Source organism: Elaeis guineensis, chromosome 5 (assembly GCF_000442705.2).
Source record: "Elaeis guineensis isolate ETL-2024a chromosome 5, EG11, whole genome shotgun sequence".
Taxonomy (NCBI): domain Eukaryota; kingdom Viridiplantae; phylum Streptophyta; class Magnoliopsida; order Arecales; family Arecaceae; genus Elaeis; species Elaeis guineensis.
Window position 1 is genome coordinate 34547136 of NC_025997.2, and position 22672 is coordinate 34569807.

The 22672-nt window shown below is 33.9% G+C and overlaps 1 protein-coding gene across 2 annotated transcripts; it reads left to right on the top strand.

Moving 5' to 3' along the window:
- The first annotated feature begins 13074 nt into the window (after positions 1-13074).
- On the top strand, positions 13075-21770 carry LOC105045331 (probable glycerol-3-phosphate dehydrogenase [NAD(+)] 1, cytosolic). Of its 2 annotated transcripts, XM_010923573.4 has the most exons (6): positions 13075-13477; positions 13976-14653; positions 15573-15794; positions 20317-20564; positions 20781-20920; positions 21340-21770. In XM_010923573.4, exons 2-6 carry the CDS (start codon positions 13996-13998, stop codon positions 21455-21457), a joined length of 1386 nt encoding a protein of 461 aa, XP_010921875.1. In that variant the 5' UTR covers positions 13075-13477; positions 13976-13995; the 3' UTR covers positions 21458-21770. The 2 variants fall into 2 exon arrangements, with proteins under 2 accessions (XP_010921875.1, XP_073113989.1); XM_073257888.1 differs by having other exon boundaries at positions 13076-14653.
- Positions 21771-22672: the final 902 nt, after the last annotated feature.

Consider the following 22672-nt stretch of genomic DNA (forward strand, 5'->3'; position numbering starts at 1 on the left):
TGGCCAACTCACTGCACCATGACGTTGACTTACCCGCATACCGGCACTCATGCAAAGGCCAGGTGGATCAGAATAAACTTAAGCAGTTGGTTGGATGATTAAGTTTATGGGCACATCTCACCATTGCAGAGGTCCCATGTGGATTTAATCCATGTGACAAGGAAATTTAATGCTAATGTCATCAATTAGCTACTGTGGTACAGGACTTCCAACTAATTAGTGACAATAGGCTATGCACAAAATTAAAAAATAAATCATATGTTGATAACACAAGATATATGATGATGTTGATGGATGTCTGTGATTGCTTATTGCCCTACCCCTTAACGGATACGTGTAACGTTAAAATTTGATTGGAAGTAAACTACCTGATTTGTTTGTTCCACCCGAATTCTACTTTCTGTCAAAAATGCCAACCGAGTGCGAGATCTCCTCTCTCAATAAGAGCTTAGTTGTCATTTGGCAAATACTTTATTCAAAAAAAAAGTTTCATCATTTTGTCATAGTTTTTTGTTTTGACTCCAGTTCTCAATGCTCACATACGGTCCTTTTTCTTTCTTTCTTTCGTTTATTGCTAAGGCTAAACTCTTGTACTCAATATTACTATACAAACTTATATGGCTTTTAATGTTCTTCGGCCTAAAATTCTTTTCTCCCCACTCTTTTTTCTTGTCCTTACGAGACCACCTTGCTCACTCCAACACAGATAGTATACATTTCACTTTACAAATATCAACATTTTAGACCAGATTTGTTGGTCAACAGTACATGTTGATGTATTCACGGACAGTAACATTGCTAGAGTCTGGTAGTTTAATTGGATGCTAGCCGTACTTTTGTTCGTTATCAATTTGGTTTACGAATGAGACACATTCTCAATTGCAAATGATGTTATTCTCTCTGCAGTAATACCGTGCTCAGAAGAGAGAAATCTCTCTTTGAAGGATATAATGTGATCTTGAAACAACTTGTTATCTCGGCCAACGGTTGTGCAGTGCTAGCTAATATTGAATTGGGGGATGGGGATTCTTGCATACATTTTTATTTTTATTTTTATATCATAATACCATATGCCGACTTGAGTTAAAGCAGTGTCCTAAAAAATTCATTTTATTTTATTTCTTGTGTCACATATTTTGGATTTGTATTTTTATCTGCATTATATCCAAATAGGCTGTGATCTAAAGGTCGATGCACTAAAAAAGATGCAAGTTGAAATACTAAAAGTGCAGTCTTATATACCAAAAAGATATATAAGACTTAGCAATTATTACATAAAAAAGGTAAAGAGCTATTGGCCTAAGCCAAGACCGTTAATGGAGGAGTCAAAAGGATGGTGATCCACTAATGACATGGGGAGGATAGGCGTACTATTCAAAAAGTAAGAAAAAAAAAAGGTAGCAGCACCTATCATTCATGGTATTGCTATTTTTGGGCCTGTGATTTAGACTTGTTGTTTAAATAAATAATAAAAGGATAACGAAGACGAAGAGGGCCGACCGCCTTGCTCCTCCTCCCATCACGGTGGCCGGACTCCGGTCGACCTCCGACTGCTGCGGGGACAGACCGACGGTGAGGCGAGTCTCATGAAGCCGTGGCGTCGGAGATCTCTCCTCCTGCATCTTTGTCTCTCGTCCAGATTCAAGAGGAGATGGGTTTCATCGCCTCCGGACCCGACGCCGGCAACCATCTGGGCCGGAATCAAGTTTTATAGCCGACCGGAAAGGGGGAAGGGGAATAGATCACCAGCGTTCAACCCGCCCGTTGTTTAAAAAAAAATAAAAATAAAAATAAAAATAAAAAATCGCAGGCGGTAAAGTTGGAACCACCGGATCAAGGCAAACCGGCGGTTTCCCCTCCCTCATCAGGGGCAAAAGGAGTCTTCAGTTCCCGAAAAGGTCAGCGGTCGGTCGATTGAGGTATTCCGGCGGCCACTGGCCGGGATTTGGAGGATAAAACCACCAGTTTGGTCATCTTGCACCCGCCCATCTCCCATCAAAATTGGACCATCGCTGGCTCACCGGCAGTCGGGACGGCGATCTCAGGCCAGCCGCCGGTGGTTAACGATGGTCCCGTGCCGCCCCGGCGGTGTTTATGGGTGGTTAATCACCGACAAAAGGGGATTTAGGGTTTTGATTGGGAAAGAGGGGAGTAAGGAGGAAGAACAGATTAAACGGGTTTTGAGTTTTGGGTCCCAACCCGAAATCCGGTAGGACCCGTCTACTAAATGGGTATTTTTTCATTTAAGCCCCTAAAAAGGTATATATTCAATAAAGGTTCTTTCATGTGATCGGCAAATTTAGAGATTGTTTCAATTTAATCCCTAACAAAATAACAAATTTCATAAAAATTCATTAAATTGTATTTTGATTTCTGTAATAAAATTTATTACATATAGATCCTTAGATTATTATTTAGTCCCTATCATAAACTTAATTATATAAAGATTTTTTTTGATAATTATGATAAGGTCCTGTTACATGGTTTTATTATAAATTTAGACATTATATGGTCGATTTATATATTTTTTTTAATTTATTTATATGCAAATAAAAAATTACGGACCTATTATCATAGTGATCATGATAGAGATAAAAAATCATAATAAAATTTTATATAATTATTTGGATTGTTCAATGCCATATAATTAGTGGGTTTATTATATTCAGGAGTAGCCACAATATTTTGGATATAATAAAAACTATATAAAGTTAGTGGGTTTATTGTGTTCAAGAGTAGCCACAGTATTCTGAATGTGGAAAAAATCACATAAAGACTATAAATTAAAATTTAATGGTATGCGAATAAAATTATAATTAAGTTAGAGAGATAATTAACTTTACCCACGGAGAGTGATTATTTCTGTGATTTAATTGGAATAAGATGGTAATCTTGATATTAAGGATAGATTTTTTTCTAGGCCTACAGGTATAAAAATTTTTTATTTTTGATATCTATATTACTGGTCTTATTAATAAAGTATTAGTAAATTCTATGCGTGATGCAATCTCTGCCCACAGGAAGGTTAGAATTTACTACTGAAATAATATTGATTATTTCAGATAATAGTTTAGTTAATCTCATTATTTGATGATATCATGAGCATATATTAGTTACGGCATTAATTCCTACTATTATTGATAATAGCATAGAAAAATTTTTCTTTTTAATAGATTGAATTTTTTGGAATAAAGAGAGTAATATAATACTCAAATTAGGATGTTCTGATCTTAATATGATATTTTAAGTGGATAAATTTTCTCCACTGATGGATGAAAGAATACTAAAAAAGAAAAGAGTATTTTTGAAAAATGTGAGTGAACTATTCAACTTACTTTGCTCTATAAGAAATCTGACATGACACATTAGGAGATTCTTTCCTTCATGTCATAAAGTATGTATTTTTTTAGATAATGTAGAGCAGAAATAAATAAGCTCTAATAACACAAAGACTGACATCCGTGAGCATATTATATAGATAAGAAATATTACACCATAATAATCTGATATTAAAATTTTTATATCAGATATTTTTTTGTCCACTTTACTCTCACTTCTCTTCCATCAGAGCATGATCTCTTTAAGATCTCCTACAAGTATGCACAATAAAAATTGGACAGCTAGTGAATTATTGATCAAATGTGTGCAAATACAGAAAAGATTGAGAGAAAGAGAAGATAGAGAGTATGAACTTTGCTTCATATCAAGTTAATAGAAAAGTAGATAAGGAAATAGTGTACCCAATGCAAAAGAAAAAAATATTTGTTATGGCATTAGGTAAAACTATTAATAAGGTTGTCAAATGCTTCTTCTGTAAAAAAAAAAATATATATATATATTTAAAGAAAAACTGCATAAAGTATGAAGAGTTGCTGCAAAAGAATAACCTTTTACTCTTGAGTGTGTTTTCAATCCAATTTAGTAAATATTTCTAATTCTATTTAGTACATCGACTCTAGTGCATTTGTGCCCATTGCCAACAAATTATAGGGCTTCCTATTAAGAAGGCGTCTGACTGAAAGTGAACAATCTATTCTCATGAAAAATCAAGTATATTCACTTATCAAGATAGTTGGATGCTACAGAATAATCTTAGATCTTGGAGTAAGTTTTCATATTCTTTTGAAATTTTTTTATGTTATAGTATTAGAAAGAGAGACATATCTCTAAAGGAAGAGTTATAAGACTAGTGAAGGATAGGATCTTAGGATCATTAAACTTCACTGATTTTGATTATGTATTGAAAGGAAAAGCAGGCATACATATTTAAAAAAGATGCCAGTTTGATTAAAAGAACTTTGGAAATCGTTTACACTATTGTATATAAATCTTTTCTCCATATCTAATAGGTGAAAAATATTTCATCACACTCACGGATAACTATTCGCAATATAAATCTATACCTTCTATTTGATAAGACTGATATGTTTGAGGCCATTAAGAAATTTTGAAATGGAGGTAGAGAGATAATCAAAGAAAGTGATTTAAGTAGTTAGATCTAATAGAAGTGATGGATAATATGATAAATAAATAGAGATGGAACAATGATCAGGACCATTAACGAAATTCCTAAAAGAACATGGCATTATATTATATAATGTCAAAGCATGCCAAATCAAAATGGTGTTGCTAAAAGAAAGAATATGATGCTTAAAAAAGATGGTTCATATTATGATAAGTTATTTTGTTATACCTATTTATTTATGATGTGAGGCTATAAAGACAGCTATACATATCTTGAATAAAGTCCCTACTAAGGCAGTTCAAAAGACTCCTCATGAGTTATAAATTGATAGAAAATTTATTTTGAAATATATGTGTATATGGGGTTGTCCAGCTGAAGCCAAAATTCATAACCCACAAGAAAAGATAATTGATCTCTGTATGATCAGTGATTTTTCATTGATTATCTGGAGAGATCAAAAATAGTATAGATTTTATTATCCATCTCATAAATCATAGATAATAAGAACTAATAAAGCTAGATTTCTAGAGAATGGCATATTTAGTAGGAGTGGAGAACCTAGAGACATTGTCTTTAAGGTAATATTGGGTCTGTAAAGCAGACTAAAGTGATGATTCCTATTGTTATTCCTCGAGATAACATTCAAGAGGGATCACCACTTTATCAAGTTTTACTCCATGAGGTTTTCATTGCCGATGAAGTAACTGTCTAACCATTGCCATAAGTAGATCAAGGGATAGCTCTCTAGAGATCTATTAATATAAAATTATATGGTATATTTGATAGGTATGGATGAAAAGGTTGATGACCTTAAGATATTCTTACAAGCCACAAAAAGTGAGAACTCCTTATAATAGTTGGATGCCATAAAAAGAAGAGCAGGGCTCTATGGATAACAATTATGCCTAAAAATAAGTTGACCTACCTAAAGAATGCGACAAAATAAGTTGCACAGGTCTATATGACCAAAAAGAATCCCAATGAAAAGGTCAAACAATAGAAAGCCAGACTTGTGGCAAAGGGGTCTATATAAAAATAAAGGCATTGACTATTCTTCTTTTAAGATTATCATCACCGTGGTAGCTCATTTTGGCTTAGAGCTATATCAGGTGGATGTAAGAACGGCCTTTTTTAATGATGATCTAAAGAAAAGGGTCTATATAAAACAACCTGAGGATTTTTGTGGTCAGTGGATAAGTGCATATGATTTGTAGAATAAAGAAATTCAATTATGGACTTATATAGGCTTTCATATAGTGGTGTTTCATTTTAATGGGATAATTACATTCTTTGGGTCTAAAGATAAATGCTATTGATTAATGTATATATCTGAAGGTTAGTGGGAGTAAGTTTATAATTTTGATATTATATAGATAATATTCTGCTTGTCAATATGATTTTAGTCCACTTAAGAAAACCAAACAGTTTTTATTCTAAAATTTTAAGATGTAAGATACAAGTGAAGTCGTTTATGTTATCGACATTCAGATTCACAGAAATAGATCCTTGAGGCTACTTGGACTGTCTTAAGGGGCTTATATCTATAATACAAAATTTGGGATAAAAAATATTCCTCTAGATGTGCTCATATTGTAAAAAGTGATAAATTCAATAAAACTTAATATTCAAGAATTAAGATAAAGATAAAGAAAATAAGGTTCATAACCTATGCATCTGATGTTGAGAGCCCATGTACATATTTATATGGATCTAATTTTGGTTATATTGCATTGATATTTGGACATTATTAACATGATCTAGAAGTGGAGCATAAGAAAGTTGCAAAGAAAATTAAATATTACTCATAGGGTATAAAAGTTTACATACTTACATACAATCGATCTCATCATTATAAAGTAATAGGCTATTAGGATTTACACTTTACTGGATGCACCAATAGTAGAAAGTCTTTTACCGATATATCTTTCTATTTACAGGAAGTGTTATATTAGGGATGTATGTAAAATATGATTTTGTTTACTATATCTATTATGGAAGCAAAGTACTGCCTATATGAGACTCTTCACAAGCTTTAAGATTGTAGAATTTTATCATAGGACTTAGAGTGGTTGACTCTATCAGCAGATCAATAAAGAAATACTATGATAATTTTACAGTAAGATTCTCTTATAATACAAAGAATACATATGCTTGCAAGCATATAGATATTAAATATTTTGCTCTTCGTAAAAGAATAAAGGAGAACATAGTGTCTGTAAAATATATTAAAGAAAAGCTGATAATTGTAGATCCACTGACTAAAAGAATCATTTCTGAAATTTTGTGCATCAAGTGGATCATATGTGATATAGCTTATTTTATGATATGTATTGGATACTATATATAAAGTCATTATATTAGATTTTATGATAAAGTTTAATTTATTTTATACTGATCAGCTATTTACCGTATGATATAAAGATGACTAAGAAATATGCATAAAGTTTTATCTATTCATAAAGTAAAGTTCCATATAAAGAACTTAGTTGTGAGGTGTCATTGGTATTGTGATATATGTAAGGTCATGTGTATTGATTCATAACATATTTGCCATCATGATTCGTATTGATGATTATTTTATAATCAAGTATACAGTATATATCCTATAGAAAAATTAAATTTTTTAAATATGGCCACACCAGTTTTTCAATTATCAGATCCAGATAAAATTTTATTAAAAGTTTTAGAAATGCTTTAAATAATTAAAAAGAAGATACTTTGTTAGGTTGGGCTAAGTGGGAGAATATTGTGATTTCTCTTATTAAACCCATCCGGATGTGGTCCACACTAACACGCATCCAGATTTATTTTATATATTTTAATTGATCTGAACTCTGACTAAAGATAAATCTCTGATAGAGTGAAAGAAATATATTAGATGGTTCAATAAAGTTGAGCCTAATACAACCATTATGAATACAATCCATCTTCTAATCTTTATGGCTGATTCAGATACTGTTTCTGATGGGTGAGGCATGTTATAAATGGGCTTCTACGGATTTGGTCCTTTGTCTATTCAAGAGCTTGTGAGATCCTCTCCATCGAAAATACTCGGATTAGGGTCAGAAAAACCAAGGTATTGCTTATTGACAATAAGGAATATTCAGAATTGATTTTCTTGTGATTGCAGGTTGCTGATCATTGCAAGCTTTTAATCGTTGATTCATCTGGGACTTGAACAACAATAGCTGAAGGTATGATAGTTTTCTGCATTCAGATTAAGATTTTCTACATATTCATCTAGACCAATTATGATTTGAAGACCAATACACAAAAAAAGGTTGCAGGCCAAGGTATTGAGAATGCTATTGACTTAAGGTAAGACTATCAATGGAGGAGTCCAAAGATAGTGGTCCACCATAATGTGAGAGGGATAAACGTACTATCTAAAAAGTGAGCAGAATGATAGTATTATCTACCATGCATAGCAATAGTGGGCAATGGCATATAATAGTAAAGACATTTGTCCAAACTTAGTAGCATCCATCTTCCTACTAATGATATAAGAGGTATAATAGTACTATTTACTATGTCAATAGTAGGGTATACAGCATATAATAGTAAGAATAAGTATCTAAAATGAGTAATAGCCCCCATCTTAGTAGTTAATTTATGAGAATTTGATTTTTTGACTGGATAAAATGTGATGGTGACACCACCCAAAAAGAAAAAAAGAAATAGAAACAGAAAAGAAGGGGAAAGTGAGCATGATCTTTTGCCTTGAAGAGGAAAATGGCATGTAAAAACATTAGAGCCTTGTCCCCCCCCCCCCCCCCCCCCCCGCTTTTTTTTTTCATTGTTTTTCCACCATGGTGAGTGATTTTTCCTCTCTAAATTAGGAAGCAAATTGAGGAGGTTGCAAGTCAACCAGTCTCCACCTTATTTCCTCCTTTTCATGACTCCCATTATTATGATCCAATCCTACTCTTCTATCTCTCCTTCATGACTCCATTTCTGCTCCACCTCCTCCAGTTCCCCCAACCTTTGATTAGCATCAACCTTATTTAGGAGCATAAATTCTCCCCTTCAAGCTAGGTCATTGTTGCTTTCCTTTCCCTTGGTTCTATCTCATTTACTCCCGAGTGGCCTATAGTCATTGTGCTCCTATTGGATACCACTGCATAGTAGTGGTGTACTATGAGCATGGTCCCATGCTGACCCTCTGGCTTTATTTCAAAATAAAGCATTTCCTTTGTTCCACCTTATAATCAAGCTCTCTATTTTTCTTTCCATGACTCACATGGCCAGCCCCCTTCCTAGCTAAAAAATCGGTCACAGCCATTGCTAGCCCCATGGGGTGGCCTCCTCATGCTTCCTATTAGTTTGTGAGAAGGGAAGAGAGATAGAGAGAGAAAGAAAAGAAAAAAAAAGAAATAATAGATTCCATCACCTGATTGAATCTTTTGCTCTCTACTTAACCTATATATTGATCTCATTTGAAAGTTCTATTTTCCTTTATGTAACATTGGATGGACCTCAATAGAGGATCCTAGACTACAGCAACTGCTTGGATCAGTCTTTTCTATCTCTTTCTCCTAATTTGGGTATGAAGTTAGATTGAGTCCATTTCGATCCCCTAGAGATTATTTTTTTATTTAAATTTTAAATAGTTGAGTTTAAATTTATTTATTTTGTTAAATAGTTTTGGATAGGTGTAGCTGATTTGCCCATCTAAACCTAGTAATCTTTGGACGAATCAATGTAACTGACCCTAATACAAATCTTATTAATTTTTTTAGTTACCGGTGAATTTCAATTTATATCAAGTATGAAAATATAAATTATGTTGATATGATTAGCTCTATATTTTCTTAAAAATTTAGGATCAAGCATATGATTAAGAAATAATTCATGTTTTCATAGCATTGTCTCATGGATACTTATAAGTGAATGATTTCCAAATTATGAAACAAATGCATTTTGCTACTAAGATGATATATATAGAGTCCAATTATGAATTATAAATTTTCAAAAATAATTGATTTATTGTAAATAATTTCATGATAGTTTTATTATTAGAGACTATTTATGGATCACAAACTCTATAAAGCCGCTTAATATCTTATTTATGTGTGATTAAAAAAATATGTTTTAAGAAAATATGATTCAAGAATAAAATTATAGGTTCTCAGATAACTATGTACAACTCTTGCTAGTAAGTATAATAGTTGGCATGTGACCTCGACATCAGGTATAATAGTTGGTAATGGCCTTGCCAATAGGTATAATACTTGGCAAACCATGATATCCAGTCGATTACGACACTATCACAAATATAAAGTGACCTTAGTATTTGGTTTGAGAGTATTGTTTTTGTGTTATGATATAGCTATTTATGAAATTTGAATGATTTTGTGTATAAGCAATAACCTGATTGATTTTATGATATATTTTACCGTGTGGTAATTATGAAATGCTCTAATTACATGGCTAAATGATTTAATAAATTAAGATTATATTTAAGTTATATATTTGGACTGTATTTATGAATATGCATGATTTATGCATACATGATTAAATTTTTATGTCATGGTTATTATATTATTGTATCTATAAAATGCTTGATTTATAACAAAAATTATTTTCTAATGATATTATAAATTATATAAAATTGGTACTTGATCTAGTAAGTTAGTGCATGGTTATTTATTGGGTTGTAAAGCTCATCCTTTTTTTTTTGTTCTTTTTAGATAAATAAGGTTACTAAGAGTGAAAAAAATTTGACCTAAAATGAAGCACTAAGGGATAAACCAAGTGAAAGTCATGATAACAAGCTCCAAGCTTAGTCACAAGCTAATAATAAATTTAGTTATGGCTACAAAATTATGGATTATGTAGTTTTAGATATTTAAATACTGGATTTAGGCACTCTATACCCACACATCTTTGTTTAATAAATAGAAAAAAAACTTTAGACTTTTATTTTTGTATAAATTTTATATAGATTTTATATTGTAGGCTTTGTGTTATTATGGGCGATACTTCATGGTACCACCGGCTATGCTATGTGGGGCATGATATAATTAGAGCCACTTACAATTATCACATTATAATCTAAAAACAAAGACCCTTCGATGTCCATATTGATGAATCTTATTTTATCCTTTAATTTCTGATACCTTAGTCATAGTATTAACTTAGATTTCTCCTATTGTACCCAATCTACAATCCATCCCAATCCATCTTCCTTGAACAATGATGTTATGATAGCGGAAGTCCTTAAAAATCAAAATACTTACATGTGCTACTCTCATATCCTCTTTTTTAGGATGCAATCGAGCTGAATTAAATCGAATAGCTAGAAATTCAAGCTTGACTCGATTCGAAATATTTGGGCTCCAAACTCAACTCGAGATCTATTGAGCCATAATATATCAAGTTTAAGTTTGATTCGATGAAAATGTAAAACTCAAGATCGTCTTGATTTGACTCGAATACCAACTGAGCATACTTAAGCTCGAGTTCGAACTCATATTCGAACCTTAGCCTTCTAATAATCAATATATATTAATATAAATTATAAATAAAAATATTAATTAAAAATTATATTATAAACTAGAATAAACCCGCAACTTTCAAGTTGATTATCCTACTACTCAAGCTCAACTCGAAAAATTATTTGAGCTACTCGAGCTTGATAATAGCCAAGTCAAGTTGAGTTTGAAAAACTTGCAAGTAGCTTAACTCATTTGCATACTTGCTCTTTTTAATCACACTCTCTCCAGTTGCATTAACGTCGGTAGAATGCCCATGCATCTATCTATTTATTTTTTTTAATGACTTGTCAAATCAGTTTTCTAGCATGCCCATCCTTAGGATGCCAAGGAAAGCGCCATGCAAAGAGTATTTCTTTTAGCAATATTTTTTTTGGATATGTTTTCAAGTATCAAATTGTCACAGTATTTATACTAATTCCTAGATCTATTTGTAAATACCAGACTGCCAATATTTTTTCTTGGAATACCGTTGAAAACAAGCTCATAGTGTTTGAGACTCTCTGTATTGCCAGATCAGTCCCAGAATGATGGCATCAAAATACATTACTTAACCAATCACTTCCAAGAGACTAGATTATTCCCTTAATGATCCACGTTATCAACATAAATGGGCTCATATTGCCGTGCGTTGATCTCTGCCAGCCAAAATTTTCATCAAAACACTGCAAATTAGCAAGGACAGTTTGATAGGACCAATCTCAAAAAGCAAGAAATAGCCCAGATGATCCTTAATGCTGTTCTCCATTCCATAAAAGTTGCTTATCAGATAGCTTTTTGCAAGATGAGTCGCTTGGCCACCAATGTGATTGTTGTCATGATGGGATGCCTCATACTGTATACTGCAGCACAGCATTCTGCTATACGAGGAATTCAGAGTCCAAACATGTGTAACTAGACCAGGAAACCCCTCTTCTAGGTCTTTCATAGTAATTTCACTTTTCTGTAAGCAGTGAGTGCTGCATGCATATATTCGAAAAAGTTACTCCTACCCAAAAAAAAAAAATAATAAAGTTACAAGAATCAATAAGTTCTAGCATGTTCATGCATTAAATTTGTGCCATGACGTATCCAAAACTGTATTCTCAAAGGATTAATTAAATTTATCACATTGACACATTTAATGAGTTTGGATGTTGCATTACAGAAGCCTAGTTCCGCATCACTGTCTCTATGTTACTGAATGGCCCATGATTGACAAGAGACCATAATGGATTAGGGCCGGCCCTGGGGCAGGTCAAATTGGGCGACCGCCCCAGGCCCCAGGCCTAGACCTTGTATTGATGTTCCAATAGGGTGCAAGGATGATTTTCTATAATATTATAACAAGAAAAATAATTAAATAGATTAATAATGGGTTTTATACACTGCTTAACGAATATATCTATAGAAAATTATTGCACGTAGATTAATTTTTTAATGATAATTAATATTTAAAGTATGTTAATTTTTAATAGAGAAGGTCCCATTTTTTCATTTAGCCCTAGGTCTAAAAAAATGTCAGGACCGGCCCTGTAATGGATGGTGGGCTCTATTTCGTTGCAAGCCTACATGAATAATCCATGATTTAGAGCTGGATCTCTCCACTTCAATCCAGAATTAGAAATGATCTAAAACTCACACCAGAGATGCCACATGTGCACTTATATCATGTTCACATCTCATGAAAAAACAAACAAGCGGTCATGCAAAAATCCATGCAAAAACACATTTAGTGCCAGCTGCCACATTGTCACTTTGAAATCCTGCCAAATGTCTAATATCAACAAAAATATGGGCTCTTTGTGGTATCCGATTTGCACCGCAGAATGCTGTGCAGTGCTTCGAGACTACGAGAAATTATTGTATGCATCAAGTGTAAATGAATAAGGCAAATCTTGAAGCATATACACGGTAGATACTATGCAACCGGAAATTGGTGAAATATGGAGCATAGCATGGCGTGTTATTCATAGGATTTGACACGGTCCAATTGAACGTGATGCATGTAATATGGAGGCTTAAGATTGTGGTCAAGCGATGGACGGCCGTCAAACAAAACGAGCCTTTGCGAGACTTTTTTTTTTTTTTTCCTGTGTGCGCGAGTATCCGCGCTTAGAAACTCCTGCACCTACAACAAGAGGGCCACCCTATTTATGGCCGTTGGGAAGCTGGCAACATCACAAGTCTTTAATGCCACACCCAATTCCAAATCATAACAGCTTTACCAGACCCCTCCAAAAGCCCAACCCTTCACTCTCCTACTCCTCTCTCGCATCTTCCCCATTTCCGTATCGAAACTTCGGCCTTCAAATCTCAGGCGCTGTTCCCATCCTTCCCCTGTGCCTAAGAGAGCTTGAAGGAGCCCAACCGCCCGTCTACTGCTCAACCAGCTCCTTCTCTTGTTACTGTGGGCTTTGGGTGAAAGGATTATAGCAGATCACGTGGGCAGTGCCGGCTTTGGAGTCTCCGACACGAAATCTGGGTGTTTTAATATTGGTTGGAGTAGATGACCAGAACTCCAGCGGCAATCACAAAGGTATGCTTTGAGTTTACTTGCGGGCTTTATCTCTTGATCTGGCAGGAGTTAAGAGGTAGATAGGACAAGTTTGAGTGTTTTGGAGTCGACCTCTTGGAGAAAGATTGGTTTTTTGAAGAGGAATTTGGTACTATTTGTAGCAAAAACGACAGCTTTTTGGGTCTTTGTGAGGGTTCTGAGGCAGATTGTATCGTCCAGGATCTTGAATTATAGAATTTTGGAGTTCTGGTTGGTAGGAGAGGCATCAACTTTGGTTTTTTTTCTTTTTTTTGTTTACAAAATCAGTGAAAGCTGAAGAAATTCTGATATCTAGGGAGAGGCATAAAGTTTTTTTTTTTTTGTTGGTAGCCAAAGAATTAGAGAACTGCGTTTCGCTGAAAACTGTTAGAAGTATTGAAACTTAGTATTGTTGGATGAATTGTTAAATTGTTTGTCCTATGATTCAGAGAATTTGAGTATTGGGAACATATAAGGAATTTCAAACTTGGGAGATTTCAGGGTGTTCTGCTTGGAACAAGATGGTTGGCAGTGTGGAAAGGGATCATGGTTCTCTTCAGGTTAATGGATCTATTCACAACTCCAGTGGTGCTGAAGAAAGGCTGGATGAGCTCCGTCGCCTTCTCGGCAAGTCCGATGGAGATCTGTTAAAGATTGTGGGTATAGGGGCTGGTGCCTGGGGCAGTGTTTTTGCTGCTCTCTTGCAAGATGCTTATGGTCATTTTCGTGAGAAGGTTCAGATTAGAATATGGAGACGGGCTGGGAGATCGGTTGACAGGTCCACAGCAGAGCATCTATTTGAGGTAATCAATTCTAGGGAGGATGTTTTGAGGCGTCTGATTCGACGGTGTGCTTACTTGAAATATGTTGAAGGCAGGCTTGGGGACCGGACACTGTATGCAGATGAGATCTTAAGGGATGGTTTCTGCTTGAACATGATTGACACACCGCTCTGCCCGCTGAAGGTTGTGACTAATTTGCAGGAGGCAGTATGGGATGCTGATATCGTTGTGAATGGTTTGCCTTCCACAGAGACCCGTGAAGTGTTTGAGGAGATCAATAGATACTGGAAGGAGAGAATCACTGTTCCAATTATAATCTCTCTGGCGAAGGGTATTGAGGCGGCTTTAGATCCAGTACCAAGGATAGTAACGCCCACACAGATGATCAGATGTGCAAGTATGTACTCTTGCTCTTTTCCACTAGCTTACAATCATCATGCAAGGAGTTTTAGATTGTTAGCTTTGCCACTTGTTGAGTCCCCAGTTAGTTGTAAGTGAGCAAGTTGTAACTGCCAAGAATAAGATAGCAAAACTATGGAACTACGCAGATGTAGGCCTTCAATTGTTCAAAGTTGTGTGTCTTGATTTATGTCTCATCTTTATGGCTGTTCTTTGACACAAACAATTTATTTGATTGAACAGAGATGTATTGCAAAATTATTGGTATTCTAGGATGCATTATAAGTGCAAAATATTAGAAGAGAACATTCTTTTTCCTTTAAATCCACAAACTGGATATAGTTATGAAACATGAGTTCACCATTGTTGTTGTATTTTTATAACTTAGTTACAGTTTATATACCTTATCTCCAGACAGGAAAACAAAGTACAATATCCATACAGCTTTGTTTTCACCCTATTTCCTTTTTCTTTCCTTTTTTCTGTTTTGAACTAAATGGTGGTGCCACCTCTGATTTCACATGTTATGTTGTTAAAATAAATTAGAATTTTCAATTGTGATGTCTTATGTTGTTATCTGTGTGGTAAGGAAAAGAAGTAGATGATATCATTTTTTTTTTGATATTAAAAAAAATATAGATGACCCTTCACAACTGTTCCTGTCTGATGGTCATCCTGTTTTTTTAATCTCAAAATTGTATTTGTTGGGTCCTTTTTCCATAAGTAAAATTCATCACTAATTTGCTTTAAAGAAATAAATCTCTTTAAAAACATCTATTTATTCTTTTTTCTCAAATATTTTTTTCCTTTATCCAGAAATACGGTTTCACATCTTGTAAATTTTAAGATATTATCCCCATTTGAGTCTTTAGTTTGTCTTCTTGTCTCTTACAATCTTGAATATATGTGCCTGGCAGCTGGAGTTCCAATTGAGAACATTCTTTATCTTGGGGGCCCAAACATTGCTTCGGAGATTTATAACAAGGAATATGCTAATGCTCGAATATGTGGATCCGATAAGTGGAGAAAACCTCTTGCTAAGTTTTTGAGGCAGCCACATTTCATTGTGTGGGATAATAGTGATCTTGTCACTCATGAAGTTATGGGTGGCCTGAAAAATGTATATGCTATTGGTGCTGGTAAGTTTAGTATTTTGTCAGTATTTCATTGTTTGAAAAAGAAAATAAACTACAATAGCATTCATATATTTTATAGTTCTCTGGTGCATAATATAGTCATTGAATAGATTATAGGAAGACATACACTGATGCTGTTGAGCACAAGTAATCAAAAGAACCGATGAAATTATGCTTTAGCGCTATCTGGGGTTGAGCACAAGTAATCAAAAGAATAGATGAAATTATGCTTTAGCTCTATCTGGGGTTACAGAGAACTGAGGGAAGTGTTACTTCAACAAGTCATCATTTGTGCGTTGCTACAATATAGCTTCTCAGAAGATCTATGTGATATTGCCTTTTGAGTCCCTATTGGTATGATGATCTGGAATAATATTTTGACTCCCAATTTGAAGAAACAAATAAGATAATTTGGATATGGGAACAAGATTAGGAAAGGTCTGTACAGGGAGGGTTTCGCATGTAGTCTCAAAGTAAGAACATGTTGCATAGTATAAATTTGTATGGACAGTGGAAAAAAATTCTTCATAGGAGTCATCGTGTAGAATGGTCTATAAAAAGTTGATCCATAACAGTGTTATGGCCTGCTTAATGTTATGTTTACTTTTTCTCTATTGTCTTAGCAAACTTCTGGCCTGTTAACTCTGTGTCATAGACCTTTTTGAATCAGTACTAGGCTTCAAGAGTTTTCTTTACCTTTACTCCCACATTAAAGTGTACCATTGCATAATGCACAGTAAAAGAGGAGTTATGAACCAGCATAGCAGTTCCTCTTCATGTCATTGCTTTTAGTTGCAGTAAAGCTTGCTGCATATGTTCACATTCTTTCTTTCTATAAAGTTTTGTTTTATTATTCCTCTTAGAGTTTGAAATACAAAAGTTTTCCACTTATATTTTTTTTCCCAATTTAAATTATGTCTTGGCATTTGCATGACACTGAAAACAATGATCAGGATATATGAACCACTAAAGTAATTTATTATCTTCTTATGGTGTTAGAATTGGGGTATAGCTTACTGCATAAGACTATTACTTCTTGTTCCATTTTGTTAATTACTGAACTTTCATTTGTGTTTGGAATTGGGTTTTAAGAGTTTTTCTTTTCTTTTCTTTTCTTTCCAAATTAGTGTATGCCTTGATATTGCATGATGCAAAAAATAAGATTAGGATTAATGAATGTGCATTGTAGTCATATTTCTCTTCCACCCATTTCTTACTTTGCCTTCTTATATAATTATACAATAGAAGAGATTAGAAAACAATTTTGAGTGATCATGATTATTATATTATGCATCCGTTGTCCGTATGACCCTTATCTGGTAATCATTTAACAAGCAGGCACTTCTTTAGCACCAACTACCATAAACCATCATATATCACAGAGTCCTCTTTCTTACCATCTAATTGATTATTTTTCAAAATTTTACTTTATTTTGGCCAAGAAAGCACATGCATGTCTATATACTCCTCCCTCTTATCGGTAGAATCCTTGAGGAATAATTATATAATTTATGACAAAATTTCATAACTATATAAATTTTAAAAATGATATGGAAGGTCGCTATAAAGGAAGAATTACTAAAGGTATAAGGGGATTTTAATATGTAAAATCATAGTTCTTTGTTTACATTGGTGCTACATTTTTAATGTATCTTGGTAATCTGACAACAAATGAAGGGTGGTGGTATTTTATTTACCTTGGTACTATGGCACAGCCTTAGTACTGTTGAACATACATGGTCATACTCTACTTTCAAATTTGTGGTAGCAGTTTATTGACCATTCATTTGAGCCTAGACTGCTAGTATTAAGTGAAGCAGTCACGATGATTTTGAGGGAAAAATCATTTCTGCTCAATATATATAATGCAATGCGTTGCATACGTTATAAAATTTAAAAGCAAAAAAATACTGAGTGAGATGCTTAATTCAAGGGGAAAATGTGGCACTATTAATTTCATCAAAAGAGTTGTTTTACTAAATCATTCAGAAGCCAAGTAGTTATAAGAGATTAAGATCATGCAAAATGCAAAGATGATGGAAATGGAACACATAAAAGAAGAAAGTGTAAAACCAAGGATGGGAAAATTGCCAGCATGATAAGAACCATAGTAAAAAGTTCAACAATACATTGGTTATCGTGAAGATGCATAAAAAGTTAGATATAAGATGGCTTTCAAATTACTCAGTAAATTGGTTTTCACAGCTCAGTTTAATATATCTTTCAAATGGATGGACTTAAACCTGATGATGTTGGATTACAAACGGCAAAGAATATGGTGGTATGAGAAATTAATCGTGTCCTTATTTCTCTGTTTTTTATTTGCAATTCCTCTCAACATCTGGTTGTTAGAAGAAGAAATTAACAAAACGTGAATGATGAAGAGATGTTACATATTTAGGCTTAGATGGTGAAAATTTGATCTCCACATTGATACACTAGATATATGAGCTTACACACGTACATGTCTATGGTCATTCCCAAAATGATTGCTAATATAAGGTGATTCTACTGCAATGTATGAAGTTCTATGTAAATACTTGAATTCATATAGGTCAAATAGTTTGTTCAAAGCAAGAATTGAGCAGCTGTTATATTGTTATGGTCCATGAATTTATGGTAGAATTGTGTTCATGATCTTCAAACATGTTCATATTATAAATATAATGGTCTTCAAAAGGATTATTTGATTATGAAGCAATTCTGGATAAGTTTTATGGTTGGTGATACTTAAATGCTCTTTAATTGCTGAACTGAAGATGTTATAGAGTCAAAACAGGCTTACTAAGATGTATTGCAGTTCCACAAATGTTTGGAGTTACTGTTATACCTATAAATTTGTTCTCTCCTCTCTCTAATATTAACAGTGTGGATCATAATAACTTACCATTAAGAACTAACTAAAGTTAGGACCTAGGTGATGTCATGTGGGTCATATGGTACGGTCAACACTGCAGGTTCACTGCTGGAATGATTATATGTCTATGAAGCCATCACTGATTGCCAAAAGGAAGGAGTTGAAGGTCAGAAAGAATGGGGAGAGCCAAAAGGAATTTAAATTGAATAACATGACCATATTCATCAATGATAAGAATAAATTGGAGACCTAGATGAGAAGATATATCAAAAAGTATTGGTTATTATTCTTTATGTATGCATTCACGATGTCCAGTCAAAGAGCACTGTTTCTTGTTCTGTTACATGTTGCTCTTTTGTATAGTCCTGTTAATTTGGTGTAAGAGCAAATTAGTTGAATCATTTGTTTGGCATGAATATATTGACTATTTAACTTTCATTCTTCTTATCATAGTATTGGACTACATCCAACCTATGAACTCTATACTATGTAACTTTTACTCTATCAAATTTACTTGTGAAATGTATAATGATTCTATCAGAACCAGTTCAATATTTCACTTGGATCAGCTTGATCCCAGTGATTGGTATATGCAATGAAACTGCTTGTGAATTTTCTTTCATTGTTCATATTTTTCAATTTCCACTTCTTAATTTATGGAGTTAAACATGTTTATAACTCCATATTGTTTTGGTTATCATAATGGTTAATGCTCAAAAGGTGGTATTATTTCAGTACCAGTTGACAAGTTTACATAATTTCAGTGCTTTTTAATATGGTCTTACCCTTAGGATGCATTTGGCATCATTGTCACTTTTCTTTGTCAAAAAAATTAAAAATAGGAAATCTGTTTCTGTTTTTTTTCCTGAAAGTTCTGACAACAGAAACCTCTTGGTCGCTTTTTTTTTTTTTTTTTTTTTTCATTTTTCACAACAAAAATAGGAAAACATGATTTTTTTTTTTTCCAAAATAGGAAATCCCTTTGCTATACTTTTCCCATGGTAGATGTTAGGCATGCAGCCGCTGGTGATCATCAGATGGTGGAGGATATGTAAGATATACCATGAACTGCATTAGCGATTCCATATAGTCCATCTCATGGATACCTGCCAAACAATTGTTGGTGAGGTAGCGTAGCCCTAGATGTTCACATACTTCCTGGTCCCTCTCACCACTGCAATGTGGCATGTTGTTGTTGTTGATGACACAGTTGATGCCAGAGAAGCACTGTTGATTGGGAGGATGGTGCAGTGGAGGCGGGAGGGAGGGAAGGAGGAACTTCTTGGTGAAACAAGTGTGGGTGGAGGCGGCAAGGTGGTAGTCGCCAAGGGCAGAAATAAATTATGAGAGCTAAGGCTTGATTTGATCTCATGGCTCAAAAGGTTGTTTTTAAAAATAGTGAAAGGAAAATTTTTTCACTTCCATTTTTTCAATAAATTATGGAGGTTACTTTTAAAAATAAAAAATAAAAAAAAAAAGGGAACCTAATATATTTCCGGCATTGGCTTTTGTGTTTTCACTTTTAAAAATAAAAAAAAGTGAAAGAAGTGATATCAAAAAGGCCCTTACTTTTCATGACTGCATGTTAATTTATCTATCCTATTTAAGATGGTCATTTTAATCTCTTCCTGGAATCATGCTTATGTGAATTTAGTTTTGCTTCTTCAGGAATGGTAGCAGCTCTGACAAATGAGAGTGCAACAAGCAAATCAGTGTACTTTGCCCACTGCACTTCTGAGATGATATTTATTACTCATCTCTTGTCAGAGCAGCCAGAGAAACTTGCTGGCCCATTACTAGCTGATACCTATGTAACCCTTTTAAAAGGTCGCAATGCATGGTACGGCCAGATGCTAGCGAAAGGGGAACTAAGTCCTGATATGGGTGATAGCATCAAGGGGAAAGGGATGATTCAGGTTAGCCTCTCGATCCTGGTACCTTAGTATTGTCATAATCAGCAGAGATATTTGCACTCAATCACTTTTGACTCATCTCAATTTGCTGAACTGGTGCTAAACCAATAGACATTTTACTTGCTCCACTAAACTAGAACTAAGTATCTCACATGATTTAGCACTATTTTGTATTTGATGCCTTTGTACAAACTCACATTCTTCTGTTTTTTCATGCAGGGTGTCTCTGCAGTTGATGCATTCTATGAGCTTCTTAGTCAGCCCAGCTTAAGTGTGCTGCATCCTGAAGAAAACAAGCCCGTTGCTCCAGTTGAGCTGTGCCCCATCCTTAAAACACTTCACAGAATTCTAATAAAAAGGTTGGGCTCCATCTTTCCCTGCTTCTCTTTTCAAATTTTTTTTTGGTAATTAATAGGATTTGTAAGATGGCTTACATCAATAGTAACTTTATGGGATCTCTATCCTAGCTCTTATAACTACAAATGAAGGAAACACCTTTAGCACCTTGAGCCATCCACATGAGATACCAATGTAATAAGCATTTTGATTGGCTGGTTGTCACATGTATGTCCATCCTGCTCTTTGGCCTCCTCAGCTAGCAGGTCATGAGAGGACATGCACTGCTTTCGTTTTTCTACAATACAAGAATACATACCCTCAACAAATGATGGAAGAAGATAACATTATATTGCCATTAGGATCTGAATAATTTCTGTTTTCCTGATGGAGTTGATTGTTGTAGGCATGGCTCATATGATAATTGATTTGGGATCTGCAGGGAAGTTTCTACACAGGCCATTCTTCAAGCATTAAGAGATGAAACCATGAATGATCCTCGTGAACGGATTGAGATTGCACAAAGCTTCTACAGACCATCTCTTCTCGGCCAACCATGAGAGCATCAGTTGATGATCACGGAACAAAACAGAGAATTGGTTCACCTTGTTGTACCGTTTACTTTAGTTTCATTTGATGCTTGTGAGAGCTTTAGTGCATATGTTATTTCGGTTAACAAGGAATTATGCTTGTTGCTCTGAAGTATATTTAAACTAGCTTGATTTAGTTTTTATTTGTTACATAAACAAGACGGCATCCTATTGAATCACATGACTATATAAAAATCCTATGCATCATGATACCTTCTGTATGCACAAATAGAAAGCTACTGTTGTTTGGAAGAGGCAAATTGCTTTCTTCATTTATATTTCATTAGGATGTGTAAGGTCTTGTGTGAAATTTGTGTCAGATTAATTGATTCTATCTCTGGTAAGAATTAAAGTTTTACCACTTGCTGCCCTGGTTCTTTGTCAACTTCACACCATGTACTCAACAAATTGTGCTATCAAAACATTTTTGTATAACCCAACTAGGTAATTTACTAGAGGAGACCAACTTCTGCCAGCTGGGATTCTCTAGTTTGGTTTTTTTTGTTCTCTAGCCTGATTTTTTCCTTCATGCTCCTTTGTCTAGAGTCATCTATTATCATGCCCCTGATCCGAGATCGCAATCTAGGAGTTGTGGTAACTATTGCATATTCATAAAAAATATTTCTTATAAGCATGCAAGGCATTTTCTCATGATATCATAAAATAGATAGCATAATAAATTTAAAAAATAAATATATTTTTAAATAATTAAAATTTGAACTTTAATTTTTCATAAAATCTAATAATATTTAAAAGATTTTACTTCAAATTTTACTAAAATTTTCAATCTAAAATAAAAATATTGAAGATCCGCCTCTAATCACTTTTTTGAGTATAATTTCATATTATGTTAGTTCTCAAAATTTATAAAAATAATAAAATATAAAATAATAAACTCAACAACTCATTGGATATTTTAATTAGATAAATCAAGTAATAATAATATACTAAAAATAAACATGCGAAGTATATTAATTCAAAATCTAATTCAAAATATATTACACTATCAAAATAAAATGTATACAAATTCAATCTTTCAAAATTTATTTTCATTCATAAATTAATTTATTTCAAAATATCCGGTTCACATCGACAACTATGAATTATGACGACACTTATACTCTATGGCTAGGTCAAAATGAGCTCAGAATAATCAAAGTGCTAGCATATAACTTCTACTAGTAT